The 27,661-nt window shown below is 37.3% G+C and overlaps 7 protein-coding genes, 2 long non-coding RNA genes and 2 pseudogenes across 11 annotated transcripts in view; 4 read left to right on the top strand and 7 right to left on the bottom strand.

Moving 5' to 3' along the window:
* Positions 1-1,299, top strand: part of LOC104726409 (peroxidase 67) — a 4,899-nt gene extending 3,600 nt beyond the window's left edge. Inside the window, exon 3 of the mRNA XM_010445265.1 lies at positions 513-1,299. Within this exon, the coding sequence (XP_010443567.1) occupies positions 513-1,073 (561 nt within the window). The 3' untranslated portion in view covers positions 1,074-1,299. The remainder of the gene's footprint in view (positions 1-512) is intronic.
* On the top strand, positions 1,655-4,262 carry LOC104726407 (CBL-interacting serine/threonine-protein kinase 10). The gene is made up of 2 exons (XM_010445262.2): positions 1,655-1,887; positions 2,281-4,262. Exon 2 carries the CDS (start codon positions 2,536-2,538, stop codon positions 3,937-3,939), a length of 1,404 nt encoding a protein of 467 aa, XP_010443564.1. The 5' UTR covers positions 1,655-1,887; positions 2,281-2,535; the 3' UTR covers positions 3,940-4,262.
* On the bottom strand, positions 4,163-4,848 carry LOC104726408. The gene is made up of 2 exons (XM_010445264.2): positions 4,529-4,848; positions 4,163-4,428 (listed from the first exon to the last, which is right to left on the bottom strand). The coding sequence occupies exons 1-2, from the start codon at positions 4,682-4,684 to the stop codon at positions 4,327-4,329; spliced, it is 258 nt and encodes an 85-aa protein (XP_010443566.1). The 5' UTR covers positions 4,685-4,848; the 3' UTR covers positions 4,163-4,326.
* On the bottom strand, positions 5,043-5,979 carry LOC109127687. The gene is made up of 3 exons (XR_002034234.1): positions 5,602-5,979; positions 5,370-5,500; positions 5,043-5,269 (listed from the first exon to the last, which is right to left on the bottom strand). It is a non-coding gene; the product is annotated as an uncharacterized LOC109127687 (long non-coding RNA).
* Positions 8,064-9,729, bottom strand: LOC104726406 (polyadenylate-binding protein 2-like). Its single transcript, XM_010445261.2, has 7 exons — positions 9,663-9,729; positions 9,505-9,535; positions 9,336-9,376; positions 8,946-8,981; positions 8,635-8,840; positions 8,338-8,553; positions 8,064-8,254 (listed from the first exon to the last, which is right to left on the bottom strand). Exons 1-7 carry the CDS (start codon positions 9,699-9,701, stop codon positions 8,137-8,139), a joined length of 687 nt encoding a protein of 228 aa, XP_010443563.1. The 5' UTR covers positions 9,702-9,729; the 3' UTR covers positions 8,064-8,136.
* LOC104726400 (transcription repressor OFP3-like) lies at positions 14,634-15,725 on the top strand. Its single transcript, XM_010445252.1, has one exon. It carries the CDS (start codon positions 14,755-14,757, stop codon positions 15,709-15,711), a length of 957 nt encoding a protein of 318 aa, XP_010443554.1. The 5' UTR covers positions 14,634-14,754; the 3' UTR covers positions 15,712-15,725.
* Positions 15,724-19,050, bottom strand: LOC104726401 (annotated as a pseudogene).
* Positions 19,152-21,250, bottom strand: LOC104726402. Of its 2 annotated transcripts, none has more exons than XM_010445256.2 (4): positions 20,008-21,250; positions 19,729-19,919; positions 19,555-19,618; positions 19,152-19,462 (listed from the first exon to the last, which is right to left on the bottom strand). In XM_010445256.2, exons 1-4 carry the CDS (start codon positions 21,043-21,045, stop codon positions 19,421-19,423), a joined length of 1,335 nt encoding a protein of 444 aa, XP_010443558.1. In that variant the 5' UTR covers positions 21,046-21,250; the 3' UTR covers positions 19,152-19,420. The 2 variants fall into 2 exon arrangements, with proteins under 2 accessions (XP_010443558.1, XP_010443557.1); XM_010445255.2 differs by having other exon boundaries at positions 19,729-19,925; positions 20,008-21,245.
* On the top strand, positions 21,266-23,916 carry LOC104726404 (malate dehydrogenase [NADP], chloroplastic). 2 transcript variants are annotated; one of them, XM_010445258.2, is made up of 12 exons: positions 21,266-21,535; positions 21,644-21,734; positions 21,861-21,947; positions 22,048-22,385; positions 22,468-22,558; positions 22,635-22,709; positions 22,793-22,894; positions 22,980-23,102; positions 23,189-23,257; positions 23,325-23,393; positions 23,476-23,529; positions 23,611-23,916. In XM_010445258.2, the coding sequence occupies exons 1-12, from the start codon at positions 21,366-21,368 to the stop codon at positions 23,665-23,667; spliced, it is 1,326 nt and encodes a 441-aa protein (XP_010443560.1). In that variant the 5' UTR covers positions 21,266-21,365; the 3' UTR covers positions 23,668-23,916. The 2 variants fall into 2 exon arrangements, with proteins under 2 accessions (XP_010443560.1, XP_010443559.1); XM_010445257.2 differs by having other exon boundaries at positions 21,268-21,535; positions 21,641-21,734.
* LOC104728969 lies at positions 23,863-25,504 on the bottom strand (annotated as a pseudogene).
* On the bottom strand, positions 25,634-26,310 carry LOC104726399. The gene is made up of 3 exons (XR_758031.2): positions 26,205-26,310; positions 25,906-25,952; positions 25,634-25,786 (listed from the first exon to the last, which is right to left on the bottom strand). It is a non-coding gene; the product is annotated as an uncharacterized LOC104726399 (long non-coding RNA).

Genomic DNA, 27,661 nt, shown 5'->3' with positions numbered 1-27,661 from the left:
TGACTTTATAAAACTCTTAATCCAATAACACTAGATTTATCAAGATTTTAGATAACTTTTTACAAATCCACAACCAATAACACCAAATTTTTAAAGAGTTTTTAAAAATCTTGATTGAATAACAACATATTTTACCTAACTTTTAAAGTCATTAAAATTCTTTATAAATCCTAAATCAATACCTCTCCTAAACAAAACAAACTAAATATACCAAACAAATGGTCATGAAGTGTATTACGAGTTAAAAAATTAATATAAACATTTAGTCGTACAACCGCCGAAAATTTTAGTTATTCCTCTATTTACAAAACGTCCAATATTTAATAAATAAATACAACATAAAATATAAATTTTAATAAAAAATTATATGTCAGCCAGTTAAAATCTAGTATTATACATTATTTCATCATTTTTTTGTGAGAATAAATATGAAAGGCCTTCTCAAATAACTATGTGCTTTTTGTCTCACTAGTATCAATCCTTAATACCTCTTAACTAATATGACTAAGCAGTTGGGTGGCCCTGGGTGGAGTGTGAAACTTGGTAGACGAGACTCTACGACGGCGAACTTTGCGGCGGCTAACTCTGGCGTCATCCCTTCTCCGATCAGTACCCTGAGCAACCTCATCAACCGATTTAAAGCTCAAGGGTTGTCCACACGTGACATGGTAGCCCTTTCTGGTGCTCACACCATAGGGAAAGCGAAGTGTGCCACGTTCAGAAACCGTATATACAACGAAAGTAACATCAACCCCTCCTTCGCCATGTCAAGAAGGGAGAAGTGCCCTGCCGCCAATGGCTCTGGAGATAACAAGGTAGCCGATCTTGACATCCGTTCTCCTAACATGTTCGACCACAGCTACTACAAACAGCTTCTCGGCAACAAGGGGTTGCTTACATCAGACCAGGTGCTGTTCAACAACGGTCCCACCGACTCGCTAGTCGTAACATACAGCCACAGTATCAGAGCATTCTACCGCGACTTTGTTGGGGCCATGGTTAAGATGGGTGACATCAGCCCATTAACCGGATCCAATGGTCAGATTCGCAATAATTGTCGGAGACCCAATTAAAATGAAGGCCATTTAGACCCAACAATCACCACTTCGTCAACTGTTTTTTTTTTTATAAATAATAATTATTATGTGCATCTTCTTCGTCAACTGTTAAAAAAATATACATCTTCATTATAAAACCACAAATAAGGCAATATAGATCTAGCAGAATAAAAGTATGTGGCGATGCAGTTTTCCATTTACGTTTTTTTTTTGGTGAATAGTTTTCCATTTACGTTTGGCAATTGACACTATAATACTATTCAAAGAAATAAATAAATAAAATTCAACTAGCTGATATGTTCTACGATTAATTGTAAGTTGTAACAAATGATAATGAACCAATCAAGCATAAGAAACCGTATGAGTAGAGAGAGATAAAATATGTATGATTAAAAAATACGGGTGAAAAAAGGAGAGCCGTTGGATGAAAAAGTGAATAGGCGAATGAGAGGACAAGTGTAAAAAGACATAAGGTGGACAATGACACAGAGGAACAAGTGGCCCTCTGCTCTTCTTCTTCTTAATACAAAAATCTAATNTTTTTTTTTTTTTTTTTTTTTTTTTTTTTTTTTTTTGCTGATGTGCGTGGACCGCCAATAACGCTTAACTTCGATTTCATCTCTTCTTCTTCTTCTTCTTCTTCTTCTTCTTCTTCTCCTCCATTTTTTTTTTTTTGGTAAAAAGAAAAAAACACAGAAAGAAATAAGCAAGAGAAGGGCTCATTGGTAAGGTAACTTACGGTGTTGGATATATATAGAGAGAGAGAGAGATCTGCGTGTATTCGATCGAGATCGCCGATTCGTTTCCAGAATCCTCTCTTTCTTCACCGGTGATTGTTTTTTTTTTTTTCCTCTTTTGATCATTTGTGTTTGGGAATTACTTCTGTATTGTTTTCTCCTTGCGAATTGTCGATTACATGTTTCAATTTTAGGTTTTATTTCTTTCTGATTAGCGATCTATGCTTCGTGTTCTTTATAATATGGAGAATAAAATGCGATAATGGGTGAAGGAATGATATAACTTGAATGATCTCTTCTTGTTTAGGGGTTTGAGAGATTGTGTTTTTGTGAATCGTGATTGCTTTCTCTTCTTCTTTGATATAATTGCGTTTCGATATAAACGATAAAGCAGGGGTTCCCATTTCTGTGAGCAACTCTTATTACACTTGAATTGGTGGTTGAAGTGAGATCTCATTGGTTTTTTGTTTTTTTTTACTTCATAGGCTCAGATTCCGCCAAGTTTCTGTGAAGGTGTTTGTGTATTCATACCGTTCTGTCAATCCATTTGGCACTCTCTTGTTTAGAAACTCAGAAATGCTGGAAGATATGTCCTCTTGGCACTAGGGAATTAGTTAGTTTCACGAGCTCATGAGCTCATGACTCATGAGCTACCACAATCTCTGAGCTATCACTGGAGCAAATAGTTGTGTTTTTATTCTTTCTTTATTGGCTGTCTGCTAAGTTTGTATTAAGATTAGATGGAAAACAAGCCAAGTGTTTTGACCGATAAATATGATGTTGGGAGGTTACTGGGTCAAGGTACTTTTGCCAAGGTGTATTATGGAAGGAGTATTCTTACTAGCCAGAGTGTTGCTATCAAGATGATCGACAAGGAAAAGGTTATGAAAGTTGGGCTTATCGAACAGATCAAGCGAGAGATATCTGTTATGAGGATTGCTAGACACCCTAATGTTGTTGAGCTGTATGAGGTCATGGCAACGAAAACAAGGATCTACTTTGTTATGGAGTATTGTAAAGGTGGTGAGCTTTTCAACAAGGTTGCCAAAGGGAAGTTGAAAGATGATGTTGCTTGGAAGTACTTTTATCAGCTTATCAACGCTGTTGATTTTTGTCATAGCCGAGAGGTGTATCATCGTGACATAAAGCCAGAAAATCTATTGCTAGATGATAACGAGAATCTCAAGGTATCTGATTTCGGGTTGAGTGCTCTTGCTGACTGTAAGAGACAAGATGGCCTCCTCCACACTACTTGTGGTACACCTGCATATGTTGCTCCCGAAGTGATCAATCGAAAAGGCTATGATGGCACAAAAGCGGATATTTGGTCTTGTGGTGTGGTTTTGTTTGTTCTGTTGGCTGGCTATCTACCTTTCCATGACTCCAATTTGATGGAGATGTACAGGAAGATAGGAAAGGCTGATTTTAAGGCACCAAGCTGGTTTGCTCCAGAAGTGAAGAGGCTGTTGTGTAAGATGCTAGACCCTAACCCTGAAACTAGAATCACCATCGCAAAAATCAGAGAGAGTTCTTGGTTCAGAAAAGGTTTACATATGAAACAGAAACGGATGGAGAAACGAGTGAAAGAGATGAATTCTGTGGAAGCTGGTGTTGCAGGTCCAAGTGAGAACGGAGCAGGTCCAAGTGAGAACGGAGCAGGCCCAAGTGAGAATGGAGAAAGGGTGACGGAGGAAAACCATACTGACGAACCTACAAATTTAAACGCATTTGATATAATTGCCTTGTCTGCTGGGTTTGATCTGGCAGGACTGTTTGGAGATGTGCATAACAAGCGAGAGTCTAGATTCACATCCCAGAAACCTGCTTCAGTGATCATATCTACGCTAGAGGAGGTGGCACAACGATTGAAACTGAGCATAAGAAAGCGAGAAGCAGGTTTGTTCAAACTGGAACGTTTAAAAGAGGGAAGAAAAGGAATTCTATCAATGGATGCAGAGATATTCCAAGTAACCCCAACGTTTCATCTAGTGGAAGTGAAGAAATCTAATGGAGATACTCTCGAGTATCAGAAATTAGTAGCAGAGGATCTTAGACCTGCTCTGTCAGATATTGTGTGGGTTTGGCAGGGAGAGAAAGATGAGTCTGCGTCACAGCAAGAACAACAGGAGGAAGAAGCATTGTAGATTTGAAAATTCGTTACTGTCTTAAGTTTTGAATTTTGCTTAACACTGACGTTAAACGTATATGAGTTTCTTACATTTTTCGTTTGCGAAAAAAAGAAAGGAATCCTGCATAATATAAAGTCGTTAACAGAAACTCTTCAGTGGCATAACTTGTGAGTTTGAGTGAGAACTTCAATTGATTACAGGAAGAACAAGAACCTTAAACATTATTTTGAAACTGGGATTAAAGACTTCCACTTTATTGAGAGATTTAAGTATAGTGAAGAAGACAAGATCTATAATATAGTACAAAAGACAATATGCGGTTTTGGTTGCCGTCCATTGCAGCAAAATTACACAGTTACAGACAATAGAGACAGAGAGATAGAGATAGAGTAACAAAAACACTCAAGAAGAGCATTTGGAATCGGAGCGGATATGGTTCCAGAGATAGCGACCACTTGCCATGTCAACGCATGTCCAAAATCCAGACTTCAGTGCCATTCCCACCTGACCCCATCAAAAACCCCATTCATTAATCCCAAATTAGAGAGAGAGAGAGAGAAGCATTAGAACGGAGATCGGAGAGAAGAAAAAAGAAGAAGGAAACCTTGGAGAATCCAGAGGCTGAGTCGTCGGCGGGTTCAGCAGCGTCGGTGAAGGAATCGTCGAGAGGATCGTCGGAGGTAGAGTTGAGCTTCTTGAGGACGAAGAAGCCAGCGAGAGTCGCCGAAAGGAATATGAGGATAATCCTTAATGGACACATCTATGGATTCTTCTTCTTCTCTCTTTTCTTGATTTGCTTTTTTCAGTTTTTGAAGAAAGCCAAATCAGGAGAGAGAGAGCGGAGTTGATGAAGAAGGTAAAGAGAGAAAAATTCAAAGGGTGTAGTTGAAGAAGTGTCAAATTAGGTAGGCCACTTCCTAAAGTCATCTGTATTTTTTCAATTTCATATACCTAATAAATTTTAGAATTCAAGTTAACTTTATTTATTTATGTAACATTATTATATTCACATAGAGAAAAATAATTTCTTTTGTTGACCAAAATGAAAAGTTAGTGGTTTGGATGAACCTAATCTGTCAGAACGTGAAAAACCATTTTATGCTCTCATTGCTCTAAGCGATGGCTTTGACAAACAAAAAAAGATAATAAAGAAATTAATAAAACACAAGTGATTGTTGACAGTTTTCACTAACTTAGTCGGATCATCATCATCACACCATTCACCATCTCTTCCTTAGTTCCTTATCTCTTTTAACATTTTGACTTCTCCCTTCTCTTCCACCACAACACATATATCTTCATTCTTTCCTCTTATTTTGCCATACAAACGTTCGATTCTCTGACTCTGTTAAACAACCAAAGTAAGAATACGACAAGCCAAGTAACTCTCTTAAATTTGATATGGATTGATCATTAATACTGATTACTATGTATAAGAGACAAACCTGACTGGCTTTGGGATTTTTTTTTCTTGTTTTAAGAACCTAGATGGCTAGAACTTTGCAAACTTAGCAATTCTAGCAAGGGCAGTTCTTAAACTTCCTATGCCTGCTCCTGACCTTGAGCTCACCATCATCTGCAATAATCAATCGTTAACCATTTGCTTCTTAGGTCTCATCTTTTTCTGCAGTCATAGAGAAGTCAACAAAAAACTAGGACGATCATATTCATACATACCAGAAGAAGATAAAGCTTTTGTTATTTTGGTNTTTTTTTTTTTTTTTTTTGTTTTCTACAAGGAATGCTCTGTTTCTGAGACATTGGTGTTTGGTAAAATAAGCATTGAGAGGTGCTGCGACGCTGAAAGCAAGAAGAGGTTGCAAGATAAATAGATTGAATGGCTCTGCGCCTGTGTTGCCTATTGAAGACACTTCTTACTTGCCTCCTGAGTTCGACAAGAACACATCCATACTTACTAAAGGAACAGATCTCTTCGTTGAAACACCAGATGATATATAAAATTAAAATCCTATGTTTTTCTTGTTTAACTCCTCTGCTTCGTGGAGAAACAGGGGATTTCAAGGCTAGGACAGTGTCCATGGTCTTAAACAAAGACGGACAGGTCTAGACGTGGCTCTAATTACTCATTACTCTTTAACTAATTACGTCCTAGTCATTGATAATCTTGGGTTTGTTATCCACAGGTGATTTTTAAAATGAAGAAACATAACCTACTCAGGACTAAGAAACAAAGTATGCACCTAGCGTCTCAATATTTGTTTGTTTTAACTTTACTTAACCTACAAACTATGACTTTGTGCAAGATTCAGTTTCTCATCCGCCGTGAAATTCTCTTGAACAAAGAACTCCTCCAGCCATGAAATCCACGGTCCTAGTTCACCGGCAACACCATCCAAGATGGGAAATCCCTCAAGACACATTGCATTCAAAATCCCCAAATTGCTTAAAACCTAACTTTCTTCAGCGTTCGATTCGATCCGTGTTCACAAGCGCAAGCTGCGCACTATTTGATAAGTTTGAAGGTAAAAACTCTTCTCTCTTATCTCTTCTCAATCCACAATACAATCTCAAACCCTAATTGGTAATCTTGGAGTTACAGTTCTCCAATCTCATCACCTAAGAACAGAGACGCAGCTCTGATCTAACAAACAACATCAATGTGATCACGCAGGATAATGTTTACAACACTACTCTATCTCTATTTATACTATACATTCTTCTCATTCTTCTTTTTAGCTCCTCACATGTGCCTCTCATGTGCTTATCAGTGGCTTCCATGCAAGACTAATTCCAACAACAACAAAGCATTTCTTTTGTATTAGGTAATGGCAATCACAACCTACCACCAAAACTCACATCTCTCCTTTTTCCAGAGTCTAGAATCTCTAATCAAGCAAGTACAAACAAAGAGAGCTTCATAAAATTTTATAGTTAACTTCGGATCGGCTGATTACGGATCCTACATTCATGACGTGAACCCCACACTCTCTTTTCTAGTGAGACTCTACAAGTTGATATATAGAACATAATTTTTCATATCTTATCAAATTCCGATTACTTTACCTACACTAGCTTTAGATTATTTGGAAACTAGACTAGGGACTCCGTAAACATTGACAGATATGATGTGTCTTTGATTTCGATAGCAATAATGAAGATACACGCAAGACGCAACGCATACATGTAAAGCTTTTCTTCTTGCATGCGTGTGTAGAGTTGACAGATGGGAAGGGTCTGCGATGTGGGACGAATGCAACTCACGTGCACACGATTACTACTTGTTAATTAACCTTCTTCCTCTTCTCCTCTCTACCTCTTCCTCTCCAAAGCATCGCTCTCTGAATCATCATCCTCTGAAAATGCAATATCTGATTCTGCCTTTGGAATCAGTTCAGATCGTGTATCATCTCCGTCGTCTGACCAAAACTATGGCTTCAACCGTCGGCATTCAATTGACATATATCAAGGACGAAGACCAGTACTCTGTGAGGAAGCTTGATGATGTATCTGAAGATCCTTCAATCTCAGCAAACTTGTGTTCTGTTCGGGTTGATGAGACTGTAAAGGAACCACTTGATGACTCAGAAGAAACTGAAGAACCCGAACGCATGGATAAGGATTTGGGCGGATTCTCCCAACATCGTGAGAAAGAAGACAAGTCCCCCGGAATCGAAGAAGGGGGATTGCCAAGAGTTTCGCCATAGTTCTCTCTTCCGTAGACCCTGAGAAATATTTCAGAGATGATCTTGGAGAACAAGATGAGGGAACAGACGACAGACCTGGAAGATCTTCTCGCATGTTATCTTTCACTGAATTCGAATGAGTATATCATGACATTATAATCAAAGCATTCGAGAAAACATGGTTACAATTTAACTTTAATGTGATCTGTTTTGAGATCACGACGTACGGCTACAAAACCAATGGAGAATCTCAACAATGATTGGGAGGATACAAAAATAATAATATAATATTGCACCCATGCATATAGGAATTAGGAGGAATGAAGACATAATAACAGTCTCCGTCTTCGATTCGAGAAGGAGCAAAAAAACATGCAATCAGTTGGATTTTCGTTTTCATAGTCAAGCTCATAATAAAAACTAAATTAACTTTCAAACTAAAAATGCAAGTTTCATAACAAGAAACAAAGAAAGTTTAATAATTTGACTTAGGCATATGAAACTAAAATAGCAAGAGTCCCAAGTTTTCTTGAAAGACATAAAACATATATGTCTCTGGTTTTCCGCATTAGCAGCTTGTAGATGAAACGACCGATATTATTATTAGCTCTGGTTTTCCGCATTTTTTTCTTCTTAAAGGTTTTCGCTTAAGAAGCTCAGCGACCGCCTGCTGGAGCTCAGGTGTCCTGCAAAGAGCAAAAAAGATAACAAAATTAATTAATAAGTTACATTCGATTCAATAAATCAAAAACAAAATAAATTTATGTACCAGGGAGTTAAACGACCACCACCAGTTCTCAAGAACTCGTCGTAGTTGCGCGTTTTCATATTAATGCAACAACGTGCACACCCTCTTAAGTTAGGATACTGAAGAAATTCTTTTCTAGAGCTAGTCATGACAACCTCAAGCTTCAGACTTCCCAAATAACTTCCATCTAGTGTTAACGCCTTCTTTGCGTCATTCCTCAGATCAATGAAAGCATATCTGAAAACCAAAATAAATAACTGTCCACGATTGTATTGTAACTTCAAAGAAGTTTTTTAAAAAAGAATTAAAGTCACAAACCCCAAGGGAGAACCGGTTTGGCACTGAAACGGAACAAAAACCCTAGAGATCTCTCCACATGAACCAAAGTGTTTTTCCAGTGAGCTCTTGATATCATCCCTAGAAAGGGAACAATCGAATCCCTTAACGACTATGGTATTATGATTGTTTCCAAATGCCTCTTTATGATTATCGAAATTGCAGTCATATTCTTCCACCTTTTTCTTCTTCGTTGTCAAAAAGAGATATTATAGGTTTGTTAGACTGATTTAGCCATCTTTGGTTTTGTCAAGAATAAAAAAAAAAAAGAAAAAAAAAGATGTTGTTTATACCTTTTTAAATGCAGTTTTTACATCTTCATCAATTTCCTGCACAAAATAGACATATATATAGTTTACGTAAATTGGTTGGTCAATGAACAAAAAAACATAAGCAGAGTCAGTGAAGTTTTAACAAAGATGATGAAATTCTTCTTTTTAAGTTTTAAAAAGCACACGTCAAAGCAGGCAAAGCTAGCCTAAACATTGGTGAGCTCTAAAATACAGAAGCTAATATATGAAATAGGTTTTTATTTTCATAAACATGCAACTAACTTAGAGATCTTTTCGAAATTCCGTTGGGCATGCTCTTATCTGAATTGCTTATAGCCATCTTAGTAGTAGCAGGATTTCATTTTCATAAACAAGTAAAGTGTAAACTCTCTATGTTCCACAGATCATTACCTTTTTTTGCTCCTTCAGAATTACTTCTGAATCATCCAACTCTTTCCCCAGCAACAGCAACAACAACAAAAAAAACATTATAATGTTATTCAAAAAGAAGAGAAACTAAAATATGCCGGATTGTTTCTTCTTGAAACATAAATATAAAGGATAGGATATAATTTCTGACCATTCTGCCAAGGCTTCGTGGTATCTTCAACCTAAAAAAATAAATCGAAAACAAGAGTAATTTCCAGTCAAATTGAGAAGAAATAATACAGAACAAAATTGGTTAAAAGACTGGAGTAAGCTAAGGAAGAAGGCCATAAGGAGGAGAAAAAAGATTACATCGGTGGATGTCGAGCATTTCTTAAGCTGCTTGGCCATGGAGAGAAATTGAGATGAAAAGCGAAGAGCGGCGATTTCTAAGAGACGGCTGGAAACCCTATATATATAGAGATTTTTATTACCTTGTATTCAGTTAGCTGGACTTTTGTGGGCTATTTATTTTGTCCCGGTTTATGATGTTGGCCAATATTCTCGTAAAATCTATCGATGAGTTTTTCATTGATTAATTATAGTTTTTTAAGAGGATGGGGAAGTCTCCTACAATATATTAATAAACAAACTTGTCGTGGAATTGGGGTTCCTGTCCTAACGACAGAACACAATTTGGAACAACAAGTGCGTGCATGAAAATCTAAGTGGAAAGAAAAAACATAGTTTCTAATCTACGTATTGGCAAACCGATTAGCCTTTCGATACATCTGTGAAATCCGGGTATTCCAATTCTTTGAGAAAAAGTCAATTACGTGATGTACTTTGATCTTAAAGTTAAAAGGTGGGCTTTTAGTTATAAGCTTTATCATAATATGATTTATAAGCATAAATTATTAAAATAATAAAGAGCTGGAGTCATAATACAAGAGTTTTCCTTATTCAAGGTAAACACACATGAACATAAAAATTACTGATGTAGCTGGTCGATAGGACATTATAGCAGCAACAAAAAAACGACCAATATATACTAGCTAAGGTTGGTCACCATTGCTTCATCACCATCCTCTTCATAATCAGAAGAAGTGCAATGCATCCTGCATTAACAAGAGCAAAAACAACCAAAAACTAATGAGAAGTTCCTTTGTTATCAAGATTCAATACTTACAAATGAATGTACCTGGGATCTATACGACGGCCATTAATTTATTTGATGTATACGACCACCATAACTTTCAGTGAATATTTTGAATGGGCGCCGGTGGCTAGCCATACAGCAACGTTGACAACCTGTGAAGTTATCATAGCCTAGTATTCTTCTCTACGACTAGCCATCACAACTTCAAGCTTCAACACTCCCAAGTCACTACTATCGAGTAGCAACGCCTTCTCTGGACCTCTTCTCAGATTAATGTAAGCAAATCTATAAAAAAAAAAAAGAGAAAGCCAAGGAAAAAAAGAAAGTAGTCAAGTCAAATTAATTAGCCAAATTAGGTCAGACTTGAATCTTAAACTCACTAATTAGAGGGAGTTATTGGTTCTATGATTTTAATGGATTTGGAAATCCAGACAAAAATCATGTGTTATTTAATTATTGATTTTAAAATACTTACCAAAATGATGTATTATTGGTTATATGATTTACAAATACTTGTTAAAATCCTATGTTATTCATTTAATGATTTGTTTTTGGATTTCAAAATTCATATGAATGGATTTGAAAATGTAAAATAGAAAGATTCAAATCTAAGGATAAAACATGTTATTTCAAAATACGTGTGTTTTGATTTCTAGAATTTACAATTCTATATGGATTTAAAAATCACCTCTGCAATACACCCCCTAATTCGATTGGAGAAGGAGCAAAAACATACCATCAGTTGGATTTTCGTTTTCATAATCAAGCTCATAATAAAAAGTAAATGAATTTTCAAACTAAAAATGTAAGTTTCATAACAAGAAACAAAAAAACTTTAATAATTTGACTTAGGTATAAATAATTATGAAACTAAAATAGCAAGAGTCACAAGTTTTCTTGAAGACATAAAACATATATAAAATATAAACAAGTAGAATTGAAGCTTGTAGATAAAACGACCAATATTATTAGCTCTGGTCTTCCGCTTCAACTTTTTTTTGAACTTTTTGCTTACGAACCTCAGCAAACATGCCGTCGAGCTCAGGTGTCCTGCAATATAATATCAAAGAGCAAAAAAGATAACAACAAAATTAATAAGAAGTTACGTTCGATTCAATAAATCAATAGAACAAAATTAATTTATGTACCTGGGCGTTAAACAACCACCACCAGTTCTCGAGAACTCGGCGTAGTTGCGCTTTTTCAGATTAAGGGAACAACGTCCACACCCACTAAAGTTAGGAAAGCGAACAGATTCGGTTCTAGAGTTAGCCATCACAACCTCAAGCTTCATACTTCCCAAATAACTTCCATCTAGTGTTAACGCCTTCTTTGCATCATTCCTCAGATCAATGAAAGCATATCTGAAGATCAAAATAAATAAATATATATATATATATATATATATATATATATTTATTTATATATATATTCACGATTGTATTGTAACTTCAAAGAAGTTAAATTAAAAAAAAAATTAAGAGCAAAAAGTCACGAACCCCAAGGGAGAACCGGTTTGGCACTCAAAAGGAACAAAAATCCTAGAGATCTCTCCACATGAACCGAAGTGTTTTTCCAATGCGCTCTTGATATCATCCCTAGAAAGGGAACAATCGAATCCCTTAACGAATATGGTATCATGATTGTTTCCAAACGCCTCTTCATGATTATCGTAATTGCAATCATATTCTTCCACCTTTTTTGTTTTCTTTGTCAAAACAAGATATTATAGGTTTGTAAGACTGATTTAGCAATCTTTTGTTTTGTCAAGAATAATTAAAAAACGATGTTGTTTATACCTTTTTAAATGCATTTTTTACATCTTCATCAATTTCCTGCACAAAATAGACATATATAGTTCACGTAAATTACAAAAAAAATAAGCAGAGTCAGTGACGTTTAATTATAGTCAATTTATTTGGGGTTTTTTTTATCCTATATATATTCAAAACAAGATTTCTTTGGAGTGAACGGAATAGAAGATTTCAATTTTTAAGAAACGTTTGAAATCAAACAAAAGATCAGCTGCAAAGTTTACAGTATTATTAGCTTCACAACCTACAAAGCAAATAGTCCTAGAAAACACACTTATATACGTAGAGGTTTACAATTAAACATATAGACGAGCAACGAAGTTTACAGTATCATTTCACAAATAGAGTCATAGAAAAACACTTATATACAAGATAAAAATAATTAAACATATACCTTCAATAAAATATCCTCTAGATCAGCCATTGACAGTGAATTAGTAATTTCATCGATTTCCTGAAAAAAAAAACAAATAGTTATCTTATTTGAGCCTCTTTCTATCATTGCTCATGGAAGGAGTTGAGATGAAATGATAGATTACTAATTAGAGAAAGCAGTAAATATATACAAAGTTATTGTTAAACTTTCTAGCTAGGTTCCAGGGGTATACCTTTCTTTGCTTCGTAAGATTTACTATCACTGAATCATCAAACAATTAACAATAACGTTAAAATCTCAATAAAGAAAAAATCGTTCAAGATTCACAAACCAATATGATATGTATGTTTTCCTCTATAAAACACATCCATAGCGAAAGCAGAGAGATATATCAAATGTCGATGGGTTTAATCAAACAACAACCCACAAAAAAACAAAAAACACAAAAACAAAAGCCTTTTTCAAAATAATAATAATAATAATAAATAAAAACAAGATTGACACAACGGTATTTATATGCATGTTTGATTCCAATCAAAAAAAAAAAAAATCGACTTGTTACTTGTCTGCGTGGCTGCTTCAACCTAAAAAAAATCCGAAACAGTCCAGTCAAATTGTGAAGAAACCATTCATGGGGAGTTCTTTTTTTTTGTTTGTTTATGGGTAAACACTGTCACTGAGTAAGAGAAGAGAAAGACATATAAGGAAGAAAATTACATCGGTGGTGGATGCAGAGCCTTCCTTGAGTGCCATGGAAAAGTATTAGATGAAAGACCGCTAGGTTTCGATATACAGTTTAGAGACGAATACCCTAGACTACTTAGGTTGTAATGGAATACAATAATGTGAAATTTTGATTTTAAACAATGTCAAGTCTATTTAATCAGTAATCATTAGTATAATAAGCCCACCCGATTAAAGCCAAGCCACAAAAGTCCAAAACCCTAGACTGAGGTTTATTTTTGATCTTCGGTATAACTAGGATTTAACCCGCGGAACAATCTTTTTAATTTTAAAATTTTAAAATTAATATTATATTTATTTGTTATTTTATTATTATTTTATTAATTTTAAAAATAAAAATTTTTATAGGCATTTGATCTAAGTATTCAATAGATTTTTGTAGTGTTTTCAAGGTTTTAACCCGTGTGGTATATGTATAGTCTAGTAATACATTTATCTTCTGGTACACATCTAAAAGTGTCACCAATTCCACCAATCCCACTCTTATTTAACCCGCAATACACCGCAGAACAATATTTGGTTATTTAACCCGCAATACACCGCATGTTAAATTTGTTACTCAAATGATGTTGTGTCATTAAAACGGAATATGTCCTACAGTAACCAAACATCTATTAAAATGGATTTTGAGATTTTTATGGGATTAATCATTTAATGCATAGAGTTGTTTTAGAAACAAACAGAATGTATATATATTTTCAACCTTTGTATGACAATAAACGTTTAAAATTAGGTTGGTTTAAATAGATCCATTAATTGACTTTCTACAAATTTTATTTTAGGAAAATCTGTAGGGATTAATAGATGTTGTGAAGATATTTATGGCAATGAACGTATCAAATTAGGTCGTTTTAAATAGTTCCATTAATTGAGTTTCTACGAAATGTTGTTTTAGGAAATTGATAGAGGTTAATGTTATAAATAAAACAAAATAATTAAGAAAAACTAAAAGGACATAACACAACATGTACTTCAAAAATGTTAATATAGATCATCAGTATACCCTAATCATATTTTTCATAGGACGTACGGTTTCTTCTACTTATTATTTTTTTTATTTTAAAATAAATACTTTTCTAGAACAGATTGAAAGGAGAGGTGAGATTTTGGGGAAAGATAATGATTGCCATTACAAAAGAAGTGCTTTGTTGTTTTTGGAATTAGTCTTGACATGGAAGCCACTCATAGCTAATTTTGAATGCGTCTAGGAGGGAAATTAAAAATTACTTCTTTTAGATTAACCTTTTTTTCTTCTCTTCTCAAAGACGCAAACCATAAGGAAAAAATGAGATAGAAAGGACCTTCTACGTTTTATCCCCTTTATAATTTCTCTTTTACTTTTGCTTTCTTTTTCTTGAGCAAGAGTTCAAAATGAAAGAGATGAATCAGAAAATGGGCACTCACAAGTTCAGATTTTCAGACATCATGCCTCACTCATGGCTCTATAAGCTCAAAGGCATGAGAAGAAGTAGCAGAAAACACCATCCTAATTCTTCTCCCAAACACCTCTCGTCTTCTGATGCTTCTTCCTCAAGAAAGCTTCGTGACCCTCTTCGTCGCCTCTCTTCCACTGCTCATCCCCAAGCTCCCAATTACTCTCCCCCTAAATCTTCTTCTTTCAAAAGAAAGATCAAACGTAAAACCGTTTACAAGCCTTCCCCAAGGCTCAAGCTCTCTTCTTCCTCTTCTTCTCTCCATTCTCATGTTTCTCTCACCTCTTCTCGGAACCATCGGTCTAAACCATCATCCTCTGCAAATGTAATCTCTGATTCCGCCGTTGAAAGCTCGTCAGATCGTGCCTCATCTCCTTCTGACCAAAACTGTAGCTTTTCACGTGATCCTAAACCGCATTCAGTTGACATCAAGGACAACCTCTTTGTGGGGAAGCCGGATGATGTTTCTGAAGATCCTTCAGTCTCACGAAACTCAAGTCCTCTTCGGGTTGAGACTGTAAAGGAACCACCTTTTCAGTTGAGGAAACAGCAGAAACTGAAGAAACCGAACGCACGGTCTTCTCCACGGATAAAGATTCGGGCAAATTATCCCAAGATCGCGAGAAAGAAGACAAAGGAAGGAACGTCCCCTGCCAAGTGGAAGAAGAAGGAGAAGGGGATTGCAAAGAGCTTCGCGATAGTTCTGTCTTCGGTGGATCCTGAGAAAGATTTCAGAGAGTCCATGGTTGAGATGATCGTGGAGAACAAGATGAGGGAACAGAAAGACCTGGAAGATCTTCTCGCATGCTATCTTTCACTCAATTCAAGCGAGTATCATGTCGTTATCATCAAGGCTTTCGAGAAAACATGGTTACAGTTGACTCACCTCCCTTAAAGACTCTCTCTGTAACCAACACAACTTTATTAAATCACAATGTACTTTTTACATTTTTGAACCAGCAAACTTGTTTCTCACAGTATGTACTTAGATATTACATGAATTAAAATAGTGGAGAAGCTAGCGCCTTGAGCTCGGTGGCTTCCGTGAAACCGCATAAGGTGACTGAAACCCAACTGTTTCTACGTCTCCAACAGTTTTGAACAATCTTTTCTTTCTAGCCTCTTCCCCTGGCGACCGGTGTAGTAACTGTCTCTGCACGTCTACAAATGATCGGTTCCTTGTAAGTGTGCGGTTGTCTGAAGCCAATCTTCTGTTAGTTGAGCTGGAAGCTGCATACACGTTGGCTTGTCCTGACTGTAGATGAGAGCTTTCTTCTGGGCAAAACCTCGTCAAATTGTGAGTTCTGCTCATAGCAGGAGACTGGGAGCTGTGCTCATCAACAGCTATGTAGTTGAGGTTGGAATAAGACCCTGAATGGGAAGAACTCTGAGAATACGTCTCATCGTGTAAATCATCTGCAGTTTAAATTTTATCTTAAAAACTTTTATAATAAACATCTGTCACACTATGCACGTTGAGACTGGTGTTACTTTCCCATACCTTGTACCCAATCTTGAAGGCCTCGTGCCATGTAGTTAGAGAGTGAAGCTTGGGAGGATGACGAGTGCGAGGAAGAAGAGTGGAAAGGCTCGGTGCGATGACGATGATGATCATGAGAGGTTTCTTCATCTTCCTCATAGCTCCAACCAGGCACCAAAGAAGAAATCGTTCCATCAATCATTTTAGCAATCTCGACTGGCTCCCAATCTATGATCTCGAGTTCTTTTACCATCTCCTTTGCAACATCAATGGAAGTATCATTCATGATGTCAAAGGGAAAGAACACATTATTTGCCAGGCCTGGAAAGAAACAAACAATTATGTGACTGAATAACCAAATGACCAGCTTAATCAAATTACTCCCTCTTACCATTATCATATGCGATTTGTACTTCCAGATCGATTTTGTTATCTTCAGCGCCTAGCTTCCCAGCGATGGACATCTGTGTCCTTAACTCATCATCATCATCCAACNCTGTTCCAACATAGAACAAAGTGTTACAAAAAGGTTTTGATCAATGAACATAGAATCTGTCTGCATACTTACACGTCCGTAGCGGCCAGTCGGATCAGTTTCAACATACTCTGAAACTTGATTTNCCACTCGCATACACCATCCAGGACTCATCAGAGGCAAGAAATGGATCTTGCAATAGTTCTTTTGCTGATACTCTCTTTGAGGCAGACACGAGACATTTTCCAATGAACCTCTGTGCCTCGATGTCTCCAACTCTGTAAAAGGCTCCTGGTAGCTTTCCCTGGAAAGACAACATTAGAAGGCTCATGCCTGGTTCAACCGATAGCTTCATCTATATGCTCACAGATCAGAAGACATACCGCAACAACTTTTTTGTAAATTTGCGCTGGATTGTTGCACTCACTATACGGGAACTCAGAGGTGATCATCTCCAAAAAGCACATACCAAAGGAATATACGTCAATGAGTTCATTATAGTTCTCCTCATATAGTTCTGGCGCCATGAACTCCGGAGTGCCTACGCAAAGAGGTATAATAATAAGCATATAAATTTGACAAGAAGTGAGGACAAACGATTTTTGTAACATACCGATGACACTATGAGCAGAGTGGCAATCCCGCAGCATTCTTGCAAGCCCAAGATCGCCAATTTTGACTTGTCCAAGATGCCCATTAACAAAGATATTATCACACTTAAGGTCTCTATGTATAACAGGAGGGTCGTGCCCATGGAGATAAACAAGCCCTTCCAAGATCTGCCGAGCCCAGGACTTGATTGCCCGGATATCTATCCGCAAGTACTTATTTTTGTATCTGCACAAGAACAGGACAGGGTCATACAAAGCAAAAAACTGAGTAATAATCTTGGCAGAAGAAGAGGTCTAACTGAATTACAAAGCAACAAATGAGTAATTTTATAAAGAAGAAAAGGTGTAAAGAAATTACTGTCGGAGGGTCCCAGAAGTGAACAACTCGGTGATAAAGTTGAGAGTATGATTGTGAACATCGATCCAGGAAGTGTAGAAACGAATGATGGATTTGTGGTTGAGAGTGCTGAGGAGATGAACTTCGGAGTAGAGCCTCTGTAGATCAACAGAGGAACGCAGAACCTCTTTCAGCTTCACCTGGCTCCATGCTACTTCTATTCCAAGCTTCTCGTCGATTGCTTTGTATACTGTCTTCATCGCTCCCCTTCCAAGAATCTCTGCAAACTGTTCCAACATAGAACAAAGTGTTACAAAAAGGTTTTGATCAATGAACATAGAATCTGTCTGCATACTTACACGTCCGTAGCGGCCAGTCGGATCAGTTTCAACATACTCTGAAACTTGATTTATATTCATGGTTGACCAAAACCTGATTGATGATCCCAGAAATGTTTTGAGAGCACAGACTTTCGTTTCTATAACTCAGAGATATCTCTGGTGGCCAAAAGTCTTCCTATTTACTTCTTCTCTTACTTCATTATGAGAAGCGTCAGCATAAAATATGTTTAACAGTCTTTGGCGTCAATCACCCCATTTGGGATAAAATGAATAAAGACAATTGCCTTAACCTTGCTTGCATCACATATATTATAAAAATCATATGTATATCTATTTTTATTGACCCAATTGTAAAAAACATATAATATATTTCTAAAAATCCAATTGACAAATCTTGCTTCCAATAAAAGATGCTCAAGCCACAGCATGAAAGAAATCATCAAACGTGTACCACATTTTTTAAACACATGGCTAAGTAAGCTAAATAGGAGAAAAAAAAAATAAAAAAAGATGCCTTGATTTATTTTGTGAGCCACAAATACAATTGCAAAGAGGATAAGCGTTGAGAAAGTATGTTTTCAGGGGAATGTGATATAGGGAGGAAGGAGTTTTATTTCTTGAGGAAACTGCTAGATTTTCAAACGAACCAATAATTAGTTTGGTGGACACAAGCAATCCAAAAAAGATTGAGGTTAACAAAAATAAAACAACAAAGAAAAGGGGAAAAGTCAGAACAGAAGTGGGGAACATGACAAGAAGTTGTAGAGAATAAAGTGATCGTGACATCACCGTTGAACAATTTGTTTTTTTTTTTTGTTCGCGGCGACTTCCTTCAGCCCTCAAGGAGTTCAGGGTTCTGTAGTAAACTAATAACACACACAACAAATATGCATTAAATCAATAGATATGTTCATAAGAGCTCTCATCATCTTTGATTTGTATCTAAGGAGGTTCTGAATGTTAACAGGCAATATCTAAGGAGGGTCCAAATGTTTATAGGCTATCTCATAAATCTAAGTGGTTATGATCTGCATATTTGACTACAGTTTTGTTCTGGTTTAGATGTTAGTTGACACGTGGAAAAGGAGAGAGAGAAGAATGGTAGGAAATTGAAGATAAAGGGTGGAATATATCCGAAACAAGAAAAGCTGTATAAGTTTGACACTGACTACAGAGGTTGCAGCCAGAATTTTTCCCACGAGCATATCAATATATTCTGCTCATTCATCATTACCATTCACCACACAACGTGTGAAATGGCCCTTTCTCCACCATGTTCTTTACAGTTGATATGTCACAAAGGCAATAACTCCACAGCATTTGAAAACCCATAGCACAAAATTCACAAAGGATGTTACCTCTACCCACCGACTAAGTTCCTCCATTTATCCTTCAAATCCACCTACCAAGTTATACAACATTTATATCACTCACACTTTGCATATATCTTGTTCAAGAAAATGGCGAGTATGAAAGTTAAAAATACATGCTCACCTCTGTCCTCTCCGCAAAAACCGCAGGGTTTCCATTCTTTATATCTTTCCATGATTTACCATACCTGCACACCAACAACAAAATGACAGAGCTATTATCTTAACGAGGTCTAAGATGTATCACTATTGAAAATTGATAATAGAGTACGGGACTAGGCAAAGAGTGTTTCCATACTCTTTTACTCCTTCCCTCAGAGCTTCCACTTCTTCATGCGTCCAGAATTTCTTTGGCCTTCTGACATGGGATTTTGCCAATCCGCCCTTCTTCAATGGAGATACATTCAGAGGTACTGGGGTTGGTAGACGAGGCCGAACTCTGCCAGACCATGTTCCCTGACTACCCGAACCTTTCTCATTTACATTATCCTGTTGCTTCACAATTAAGCCATAACTTCATGAACTAAAGGACAAGACTTTTAGAAAACATCTTGAGGTAAAATAAACGATCACTTACCGGTGCTTCATTATGGTCTTGACCACCTGTGCCAGTCCTATTCAGCCGAGTAGGCGGAGGAGTAACATTTACCGAGTGATCAATTGCATTGTTAGGTTCTTCCCTTTGCCTAGTGGAAGGGTCGATCTGTCCTTGAATCTCTAACAGATAATCCTTCAGTTCTCGAGCAACCGTTTTGTCTCCCTTATCAAGACTTGGCTCATAAAACTGTTCTTGTGCACCCACTGTCTGCTCCTCCTCTGAAGCATGTTTCTCATTTACCAGACACCCCACTCCTTCAACATCATTATCGTTTTCTCTATTGTTCCCATTCCCGTCCCCACTCTCACCACGCGGCTCGTTAGCGTTATCAATAGTATCACTCTCTAAACGCCTCGTGCATTCAGCAGCAGCATTTGTATTCCCTCTTTTGTCAACAATATCGTCCTCTACGTTATCAGCCTTGCGCTTAAGAAACCTCCTTTGGACCACTGATTCAAGAGATGAAATCCCAAGTAATGCCCACTGCTCTTTGAGAAGCTGAGTGAGAAAGGTAATGGCAGTGTACCTAATATTAGTCTCACGAATCCGCTGATAGAGCTCAGGATCCTCAAGGGCCTTCTTCAAATCAGTCTCCCACTTCAACAAATCACGGCTCACCAAATCGCTTCCTCTCTCCTTCAAAACCCCAATCCTCTTCGTCCATATCCTCTCAAGAGCCTCGGTGAAAAACCCATCGGAAGCAATCAGTGGCCACATGAATCTAAGCGTGCACTCAGCAGCCGTCCAGCAATAAGCAGACTTGTGAGACTCCATAAGTAACGAGTGTTGCTGCAACAGAAGCTTCTCAAGAACCTCGAGAAGATCAAGCGTTCCCTCGTCGATCGCACCTCGGATCAACGAATTGGAGATATCCCGCAAAACGGAAGATATCTTTAGCTTTAAGCAGTCGGAGGAATCTCCCAATTGCAGCGCCGAGATCAGTTTAGTAGGTAAAACCCTAGGATTGTGTTGACGACGAATGAAAAACTCGGCAACCCAATTGTCAAAGACTTCCATTTTCGATCAAAGTTGAAACCTTTTTGTTTTGTTCCAGCGGATGCAATGTCGCCGGAGAAGACGAAAAAAACAAAGCTCTCCGATTAGTAAAATTGGGCCTGTTAATGGGCCTTTTAATTGGGCTTAAAGTCAAAGAAGATAAACGGTGTGGATTGTCAGAAGAGTGACAAGTGTCAAGAGTTGAGCCTTATCCACAGATTCCCCAATCCTCTTTTTCTTACTCTGTGTCGCTTGGCGCGCTCTCTCTCTCTCTCTCTCTCTCTCTCTCTGTGGTGCCAAGTTCTGATATCTCACTATCACAATCTGTTGTCTCTGCGATAATGGCCATGGCAGAGCTCTCAGCCCCCCAAAAGACGTCGACTTTTCTCAACTCTTCGTCTCGGCTTCGTCTCTCTTCAAAATTGCATCTTTCAAACCACTTTCGCCACCTTCTTCTTCCACCTCTCAACACAGCTCCAAACTCCAAAATCTCTTGCTCCGTTTCTCAGAAGTAAGTCGCTTTCACACTCCTAATCATTTATTCTCTCTGTAAAAGCATCTACGTTTCTCGAACTTATCTGATCTTAGATGCTTTTTGTGAATTTGTGATAAAAAGTAGCCAAGCCCCTGTTGCGGTTCAAGAAAATGGATTGGTGAAGACGAAGAAAGAGTGTTATGGAGTTTTCTGCCTCACCTATGATCTTAAAGCTGTACCTTACTAACCCTATTACTGTTTTTTTAATAATAAAAACCTTATCTTGAGACTCGAGTTTGGAGACTTCACATGGAGATGATAGTACTTAATCAAATGTGTGTGTGTGTGTGTGTGTTTGCAGGAAGAACAAACAAAATCATGGAAGAAGTTAATCAATATTGCAGTTTCAGGTGCTGCAGGGATGATTTCAAACCATCTTCTCTTCAAAGTAAGTTAATCCTTCTCGAAAATCACTGTTTCATAGGATAAGGTTAACCAATCATTGGTCTTATTTATCTAATGTAACTTTGGTTTTTCCGAGTGTGTAGCTTGCTTCAGGTGCAGTGTTTGGTCCAGATCAACCCATTGCTTTGAAACTGCTAGGATCAGAGAGATCAATCCAAGCTCTCGAAGGTGTTGCAATGGAGCTGGAGGATTCTTTGTTCCCCTTGTTGAGAGAAGTTGATATTGGAACTGATCCATATGAAGTGTTCCAAGATGTGGAGTGGGCTATTCTCATTGGTGCAAAACCTCGAGGCCCTGGAATGGAACGTGCTGACTTGTTGGACATCAATGGCCAAATCTTTGCTGAGCAGGGCAAAGCTCTCAACAAAGTTGCTTCTCCTGATGTTAAGGTCCTTGTTGTGGGAAACCCTTGCAACACCAAGTAAGTTACATTTCTTCTTCATGGCTCAGTCAACATCCACCATCTTTAGTAAAGTTTTCTTATTTTATGTTCTCTTTTTCAGCGCCTTGATTTGTCTAAAAAATGCTCCTAACATTCCTGCAAAGAATTTCCATGCCCTCACCAGGTTGGACGAGAATCGGGCCAAATGCCAGGTACCTTATATTTCAACACACACACACAAACATATACAGTATAATGCATACATTGATTGGCAATTCCATATTTCAGCTTGCTCTTAAAGCCGGCGTCTTCTACGACAAAGTGTCTAATATGACCATATGGGGTAATCACTCCACGACTCAGGTTTGGCTTATCTTGCTCTAATGTCAACTATTTTTCTTTCTATATCTTGGGATGTTTCTCTTATTGTTTTAGAGGTGAATCAGGTGCCAGACTTCTTAAATGCCAGAATTAATGGCGTGCCTGTGAAGGAGGTTATTACAGATCACAAATGGTTAGAAGAGGGATTCACTGAGAGTGTGCAGAAGGTAAGATGCCGTTCCCTCTGATCTTAAAATTATTTTTGAAATGAGGTATGACTTGTGGCTGAGTAAGTTTACGTTTGTTATACAGAGAGGTGGGTTATTAATTCAGAAATGGGGTCGATCTTCTGCTGCTTCTACTGCTGTTTCCATTGTTGATGCTATAAAGTCTCTTGTAACTCCTACTCCTGAGGGTGATTGGTTTTCAACTGGGGTATATCTTCTTTTACACTTATTTGGATAACAACAAGGTAGAGTGGTTCAAATTTTTATAGGGTTGTGTTAATGTAATCTTATTAGGTGTACACGGATGGAAATCCCTATGGTATTGAAGAGGGCCTCGTCTTCAGCATGCCATGCCGGTCAAAGGTATGTTCTATCCTTATTCTTAAAAGCTTTTTCTTGTGGCAAGTCTCAAAATTGTGTTGGTTTCTAGGGAGATGGAGATTATGAACTTGTCAAGGATGTAGAAATTGATGACTATCTTCGTAAACGAATCGCCAAGGTATAGCTTTCTTAGAGATTAGTCCTTTTCGGGTTTTGTATCTAGATGCCTGAAGTTTAACTGAGACATAAAAATATTGCAGTCAGAAGCGGAACTGTTGGCTGAGAAGAGATGTGTTGCACACCTCACTGGAGAGGTATGTATCTGTCTTGTCTATTGAAACAAAAACCATTTTAATAGAAGCTAACCTTAGTTGCTTCATGGATGTGTGTTTCAGGGCATCGCCTACTGTGATCTTGGTCCGGTAGATACTATGCTTCCTGGGGAAGTTTGATTTTTGCAGGACGTTGAACATCTCAAGTAAGCATTCTCTTCCGGGTTGTTAGCTGTACAGAGCACACCCACATTACCTATAATGATATGTTCAGAATAAGAGAATGAAACTCTTTCTTCTTATTTACATGCATCTGTATGTGATTTTTACTTGAGCAATGCTCCAAAAGTCATATACAGCAGTATTTGTAAACGCTTGAAACGAACCTTTGCTTTATTCCAGTTCCAGAACTCAAAACTAGATAATGCATATCTAATGTCAAACACAAATTGTTCACAAATCTTATGAGCTTTTTTTGTTTCAAACCAATCTCAAAACAGCTCCCTATATGTGAAAAAGTATCACCAACAAAAGTTACAAAAGTGTATAATACTATACAAAAGAATTAAGAAGCAAGAATGGATGATGGTCTTGCTGGTCGATGACCTGAAAAGGCTATGCGTAGTCTCTTACACTCGTCTCTGCAGTAGTCTAGTGAAAAACAGAGTTGTCTTATCACTTCCCTCTTCTCTTCTGCTACTTCTTCTAGTTCCCTCCTCTGCTTCTCCACCTCCTTCTCCATCTCCATTGTCTTATCGCATCTTGCTTTTATTTCGCATCCAAGCCGACTTATCTCTGACTCTAGCTCGCTTACCTTTTTGCTTAACGTTTCTATGCATCTCTCTTTCTCCGCCTTTTCCAGTTTCAGCACCTCGATTACCCCCTTAAGCCTTTCCTCCTCTTCTAGTTTCTCATTGGTCACCCTTCTTATCTCATCTTCAAGATAACGCACTTGGGCTTCCAGCTCTTTGAACTGGTCATCGCGGTGTCTTTTCTCCTCCAACAGCTTCGATATTTCGGCTTTGACCTGTGCCTTTTCTGGAAAAATCTTTTCCTCTGCATCAGACACTGCTGTCTTTAAATCCCTGATCTCGTGATCTCTACCAGCTAAACTCGATTTCAACATGGAGATTCTATCCAGCAGCTTCACTACCTCTCTTTTATCTGCACTAGCCTTGCTTTTCCATGCTGCAGTTTCTTTCTGCGCTGACTCATACATATCTTGGAGACTCTTGAGTTTTGCGTCGTCAGACTTGCTTTTCTCGACTTCTTTTCTCATGATGCCGTTTTGTTTCTCTGCCTCCCGAAGCCTCAGGCTTGTAATTCTCAGCTCTTCAGACAAAGTCTCAATGTCCATGTCTTGAGTTGAAGCTGCCTCTTCTTCACCTTGTTCATCATCCAACTCAGATGGCAAATATCTTGCAAGCTGACTCCTTAACATATAAATTTGGTCTTCTGAATTCTGTAACTTGTCATTTGCATCTCTCAGTTCTTGCTCACAAGCAGCAAGTTTTGCAGGGAAATCAACAAATTTACTCTCACTTTTCACCCTCGGCAACAAACACTCGGTGTTCCCTTCGAGTTGCATCCTAAGTCTCTCTTTGGCATCACGTAGCTCATTCTCAAGATCCATAATCCTCTTGCTCAGGGACTGAAAATCAGAGCCAATACTCACATAACCAGGGTAATTAGTCACAGAAGAATCATCAGATTCGAGTTCAGAATCAGTAATGGAAGCAGAATCATCTCCATCTTTGTGATAAAGATCAGAGGGGAGTCCTCCATTGCCAAGGAAGTATTCAAAACCAGGAGCACGTCGTCCAGAAGGGGGACGGCCTAACCTATTGAGATCATTAGAGGTCCAGACAGCAGTGAGCTCGGAGGCAGAGATGTCTGAAAGGCCAGAGCTCTGTGACTGAAGCTCTAAAGTAGAGCTTTTTCTCAACTCCCCANAGAGTCATTGACCTCTCTTTCCCCACTAATCAAACCGACCATTCATAAGATTAATGGCCGTCATGACCATTTCTCTCTCGATTAGTTTCTGTTACCATTCCGCATACTAGAAAGGTTCATTCATTCATGCAGTCAAAAAACATCAAGATTATGTATTCATTGAAATGGCTTTTGTTCTTTCTANATGAGATATTTTTCACATGAAAATGACACACAATGCGAGAATGGACTCACCATCGAGATTATTCTCAAGCCACTTTGAATTTTTGAGACCGATATGACTATCCCACCACCATGGATTTGATTTGGTGGATTCTGCTCGTTTGATACTCTTCTTGGAACGAACCTGCCCAACAACAAACACAAAAGAAAAAAAAAACCCAGAATCAAGAATGAGAATTTCGATTGTTTTTAGTATGAAAAAAAGACAAAAAGATTTTTTCTTTTGGTTGGTATGTAATGTACCAGATCATAATCCATGGCTGCAAAAATCAATGGACCCTAATGAGAAGCTGGAAACACACAAGAGACAATCATGAGACTATTTGACAAAAAAAAAAAAAAAGAAAAAAAAAAAAAAAACTACTTTTACAAGACAAATAAATATCCTACAGATTCTGTCTGTCAGACAAATAATAACAAAAACGTCGGTATTTTTATTTTTTCGCTAATCCCAAAAAAAAGAAAAAGAAAAAAAGGATCGGAAACTGTTCAGAGAGAATCATGACAAAACTTAACACACAGTAAAGGACAAAAAAGAGAACCTGAGAAGAAGAAGTAGAAGATGGAGGATGATGATGATGGAAGTTAGAAAGAATGAGGTAGAGGGAGATGAAAGCGTTTTAGAATGAAAAGAGAAAAGAAAATCAAAAAAAATAAAATATAGTCAATATGAATTTATACACTTACCTTTAAGACAGATATTGCGGAACAAGTCTTAACTAGTGCTTAGCAATTTCAACGTGGCCAAGTGATTCGGTTGTCTCTCTGTAATTAAAATATGTTGATTTGGGGACTAATTCCAACTGTGTCCACGTGGAGTGAGAGAGAGAGTCATTGACCTCTCTTTCCCCACTAATCAAACCGACCATTCATAAGATTAATGGCCGTCATGACCATTTCTCTCTCGATTAGTTTCTGTTACCATTCCGCATACTAGAAAGGTTCATTCATTCATGCAGTCAAAAAACATCAAGATTATGTATTCATTGAAATGGCTTTTGTTCTTTCTATATGTGATCATTCAATGGGAAGACTTTGAGGGTTTTAGGCAGATAGGAGTAATCCGCGGTATTAGTGTTTGTTGCGTGTTGGTCTAAAGACCTTTGTTAGAGGCCAACACTATCTATCAACTTTTCATTCTTTTTTTTGTGGCGCTCCACTTCTCTAGCTTTTCAATTCAAAATTTTAATGCATTTAATATGTAATTCTATATGATCAATTTATTCATATAAGTTACATATGTTGACCAAAAAAGTAAATATACAATTACATTTCTTAATTAGTGAGATATCTTTAAGATATGTGAAAATGATGTAAACACAAATTAAGAACATTATTTCGCAAATGTGTTAGCGACTTAGATTTAAAATTACATTCTTTATCGAATTGTGTCAACACCTGATTTACATTTAAAATTTTCACCAGCAGACTATTTTCAGCAAATGTTATTAAGACTACTCGATTTGATAGATAATACAAATAGAGAATATTATCTTGCAAATAGCTAATATCATATAGTAAGGGGGTGTATTGAAACTATGATTTTGGAGGATTATATGAGATTTAGAAAATTTGGAATTTTGATAGATTTTAGGGAAGTTGATATGATTTATAGTAAAATTCTTTCAAATCCCACCTAAAACCATGGGATTTGGATTTCTGTATTTTTAACTAAACAAATCCTCTCAATTTTTAACTAAACAAATCCTCTCAAATTTTCTAGAATTCCTAAAACTTATTAAAATCCAAATCCACAAATTGTTTTGAATAACAGTGGATTTTAAAGTAGATTTTTAAATCATCAGTTCAATAACAATGGATTTCAGGAGACTTTCTAAAATCCATGATTGAATAACATATGATTTGTAACTTTTACACAAATCACTTAAAATGCTAAGTTGAATACACCCCCATAGGATTTGTAACTTTTACACAAATCACTTAAGTATCAGACTATCAGATAATAAAAATTAAGCAAAGTAGATTTTTTTTTAAGCAA

The sequence above is a fragment of the Camelina sativa genome, chromosome 11 (assembly GCF_000633955.1).
Source record: "Camelina sativa cultivar DH55 chromosome 11, Cs, whole genome shotgun sequence".
In the NCBI taxonomy this organism is placed as follows: Eukaryota; Viridiplantae; Streptophyta; class Magnoliopsida; order Brassicales; family Brassicaceae; genus Camelina; species Camelina sativa.
The sequence above is the reverse complement of the archived record's forward strand: the minus strand, read 5'-3'. Positions and strand labels throughout refer to the sequence as shown.

Bases quoted from the DNA above. Each gene is read 5' to 3' on its own strand.
- LOC104726407 (XM_010445262.2), top strand. From the start codon at position 2,536: ATGGAAAACAAGCCAAGTGTTTTGACCGATAAATATGATGTTGGGAGG.
- LOC104726408 (XM_010445264.2), bottom strand. From the start codon at position 4,684: ATGTGTCCATTAAGGATTATCCTCATATTCCTTTCGGCGACTCTCGCT. The intron at 4,429-4,528 runs GTTTCCTTCTTC...TGATGGGGTCAG, and splicing joins CAGCCTCTGGATTCTCCAAG to GTGGGAATGGCACTGAAGTC.
- LOC104726406 (XM_010445261.2), bottom strand. From the start codon at position 9,701: ATGGCCAAGCAGCTTAAGAAATGCTCGACATCCACCGAT. The intron at 8,554-8,634 runs GTTTGTGACTTT...TTTGGTTTTCAG, and splicing joins CAAACCGGTTCTCCCTTGGG to ATATGCTTTCATTGATCTGA. The intron at 8,255-8,337 runs GTACATAAATTT...TGCTCTTTGCAG, and splicing joins GGTGGTCGTTTAACTCCCTG to GACACCTGAGCTCCAGCAGG.
- LOC104726400 (XM_010445252.1), top strand. From the start codon at position 14,755: ATGAAAGAGATGAATCAGAAAATGGGCACTCACAAGTTCAGATTTTCA.
- LOC104726402 (XM_010445255.2), bottom strand. From the start codon at position 21,045: ATGGAAGTCTTTGACAATTGGGTTGCCGAGTTTTTCATTCGTCGTCAA. The intron at 19,926-20,007 runs GTAAGTGATCGT...TTAATTGTGAAG, and splicing joins AAGACCATAATGAAGCACCG to CAACAGGATAATGTAAATGA. The intron at 19,463-19,554 runs GTGAGCATGTAT...ATAACTTGGTAG, and splicing joins TTTTTGCGGAGAGGACAGAG to GTGGATTTGAAGGATAAATG.
- LOC104726404 (XM_010445257.2), top strand. From the start codon at position 21,366: ATGGCCATGGCAGAGCTCTCAGCCCCCCAAAAGACGTCGACTTTTCTC. The intron at 22,386-22,467 runs GTAAGTTACATT...TCTCTTTTTCAG, and splicing joins GGAAACCCTTGCAACACCAA to CGCCTTGATTTGTCTAAAAA. The intron at 23,103-23,188 runs GTATATCTTCTT...TAATCTTATTAG, and splicing joins GTGATTGGTTTTCAACTGGG to GTGTACACGGATGGAAATCC.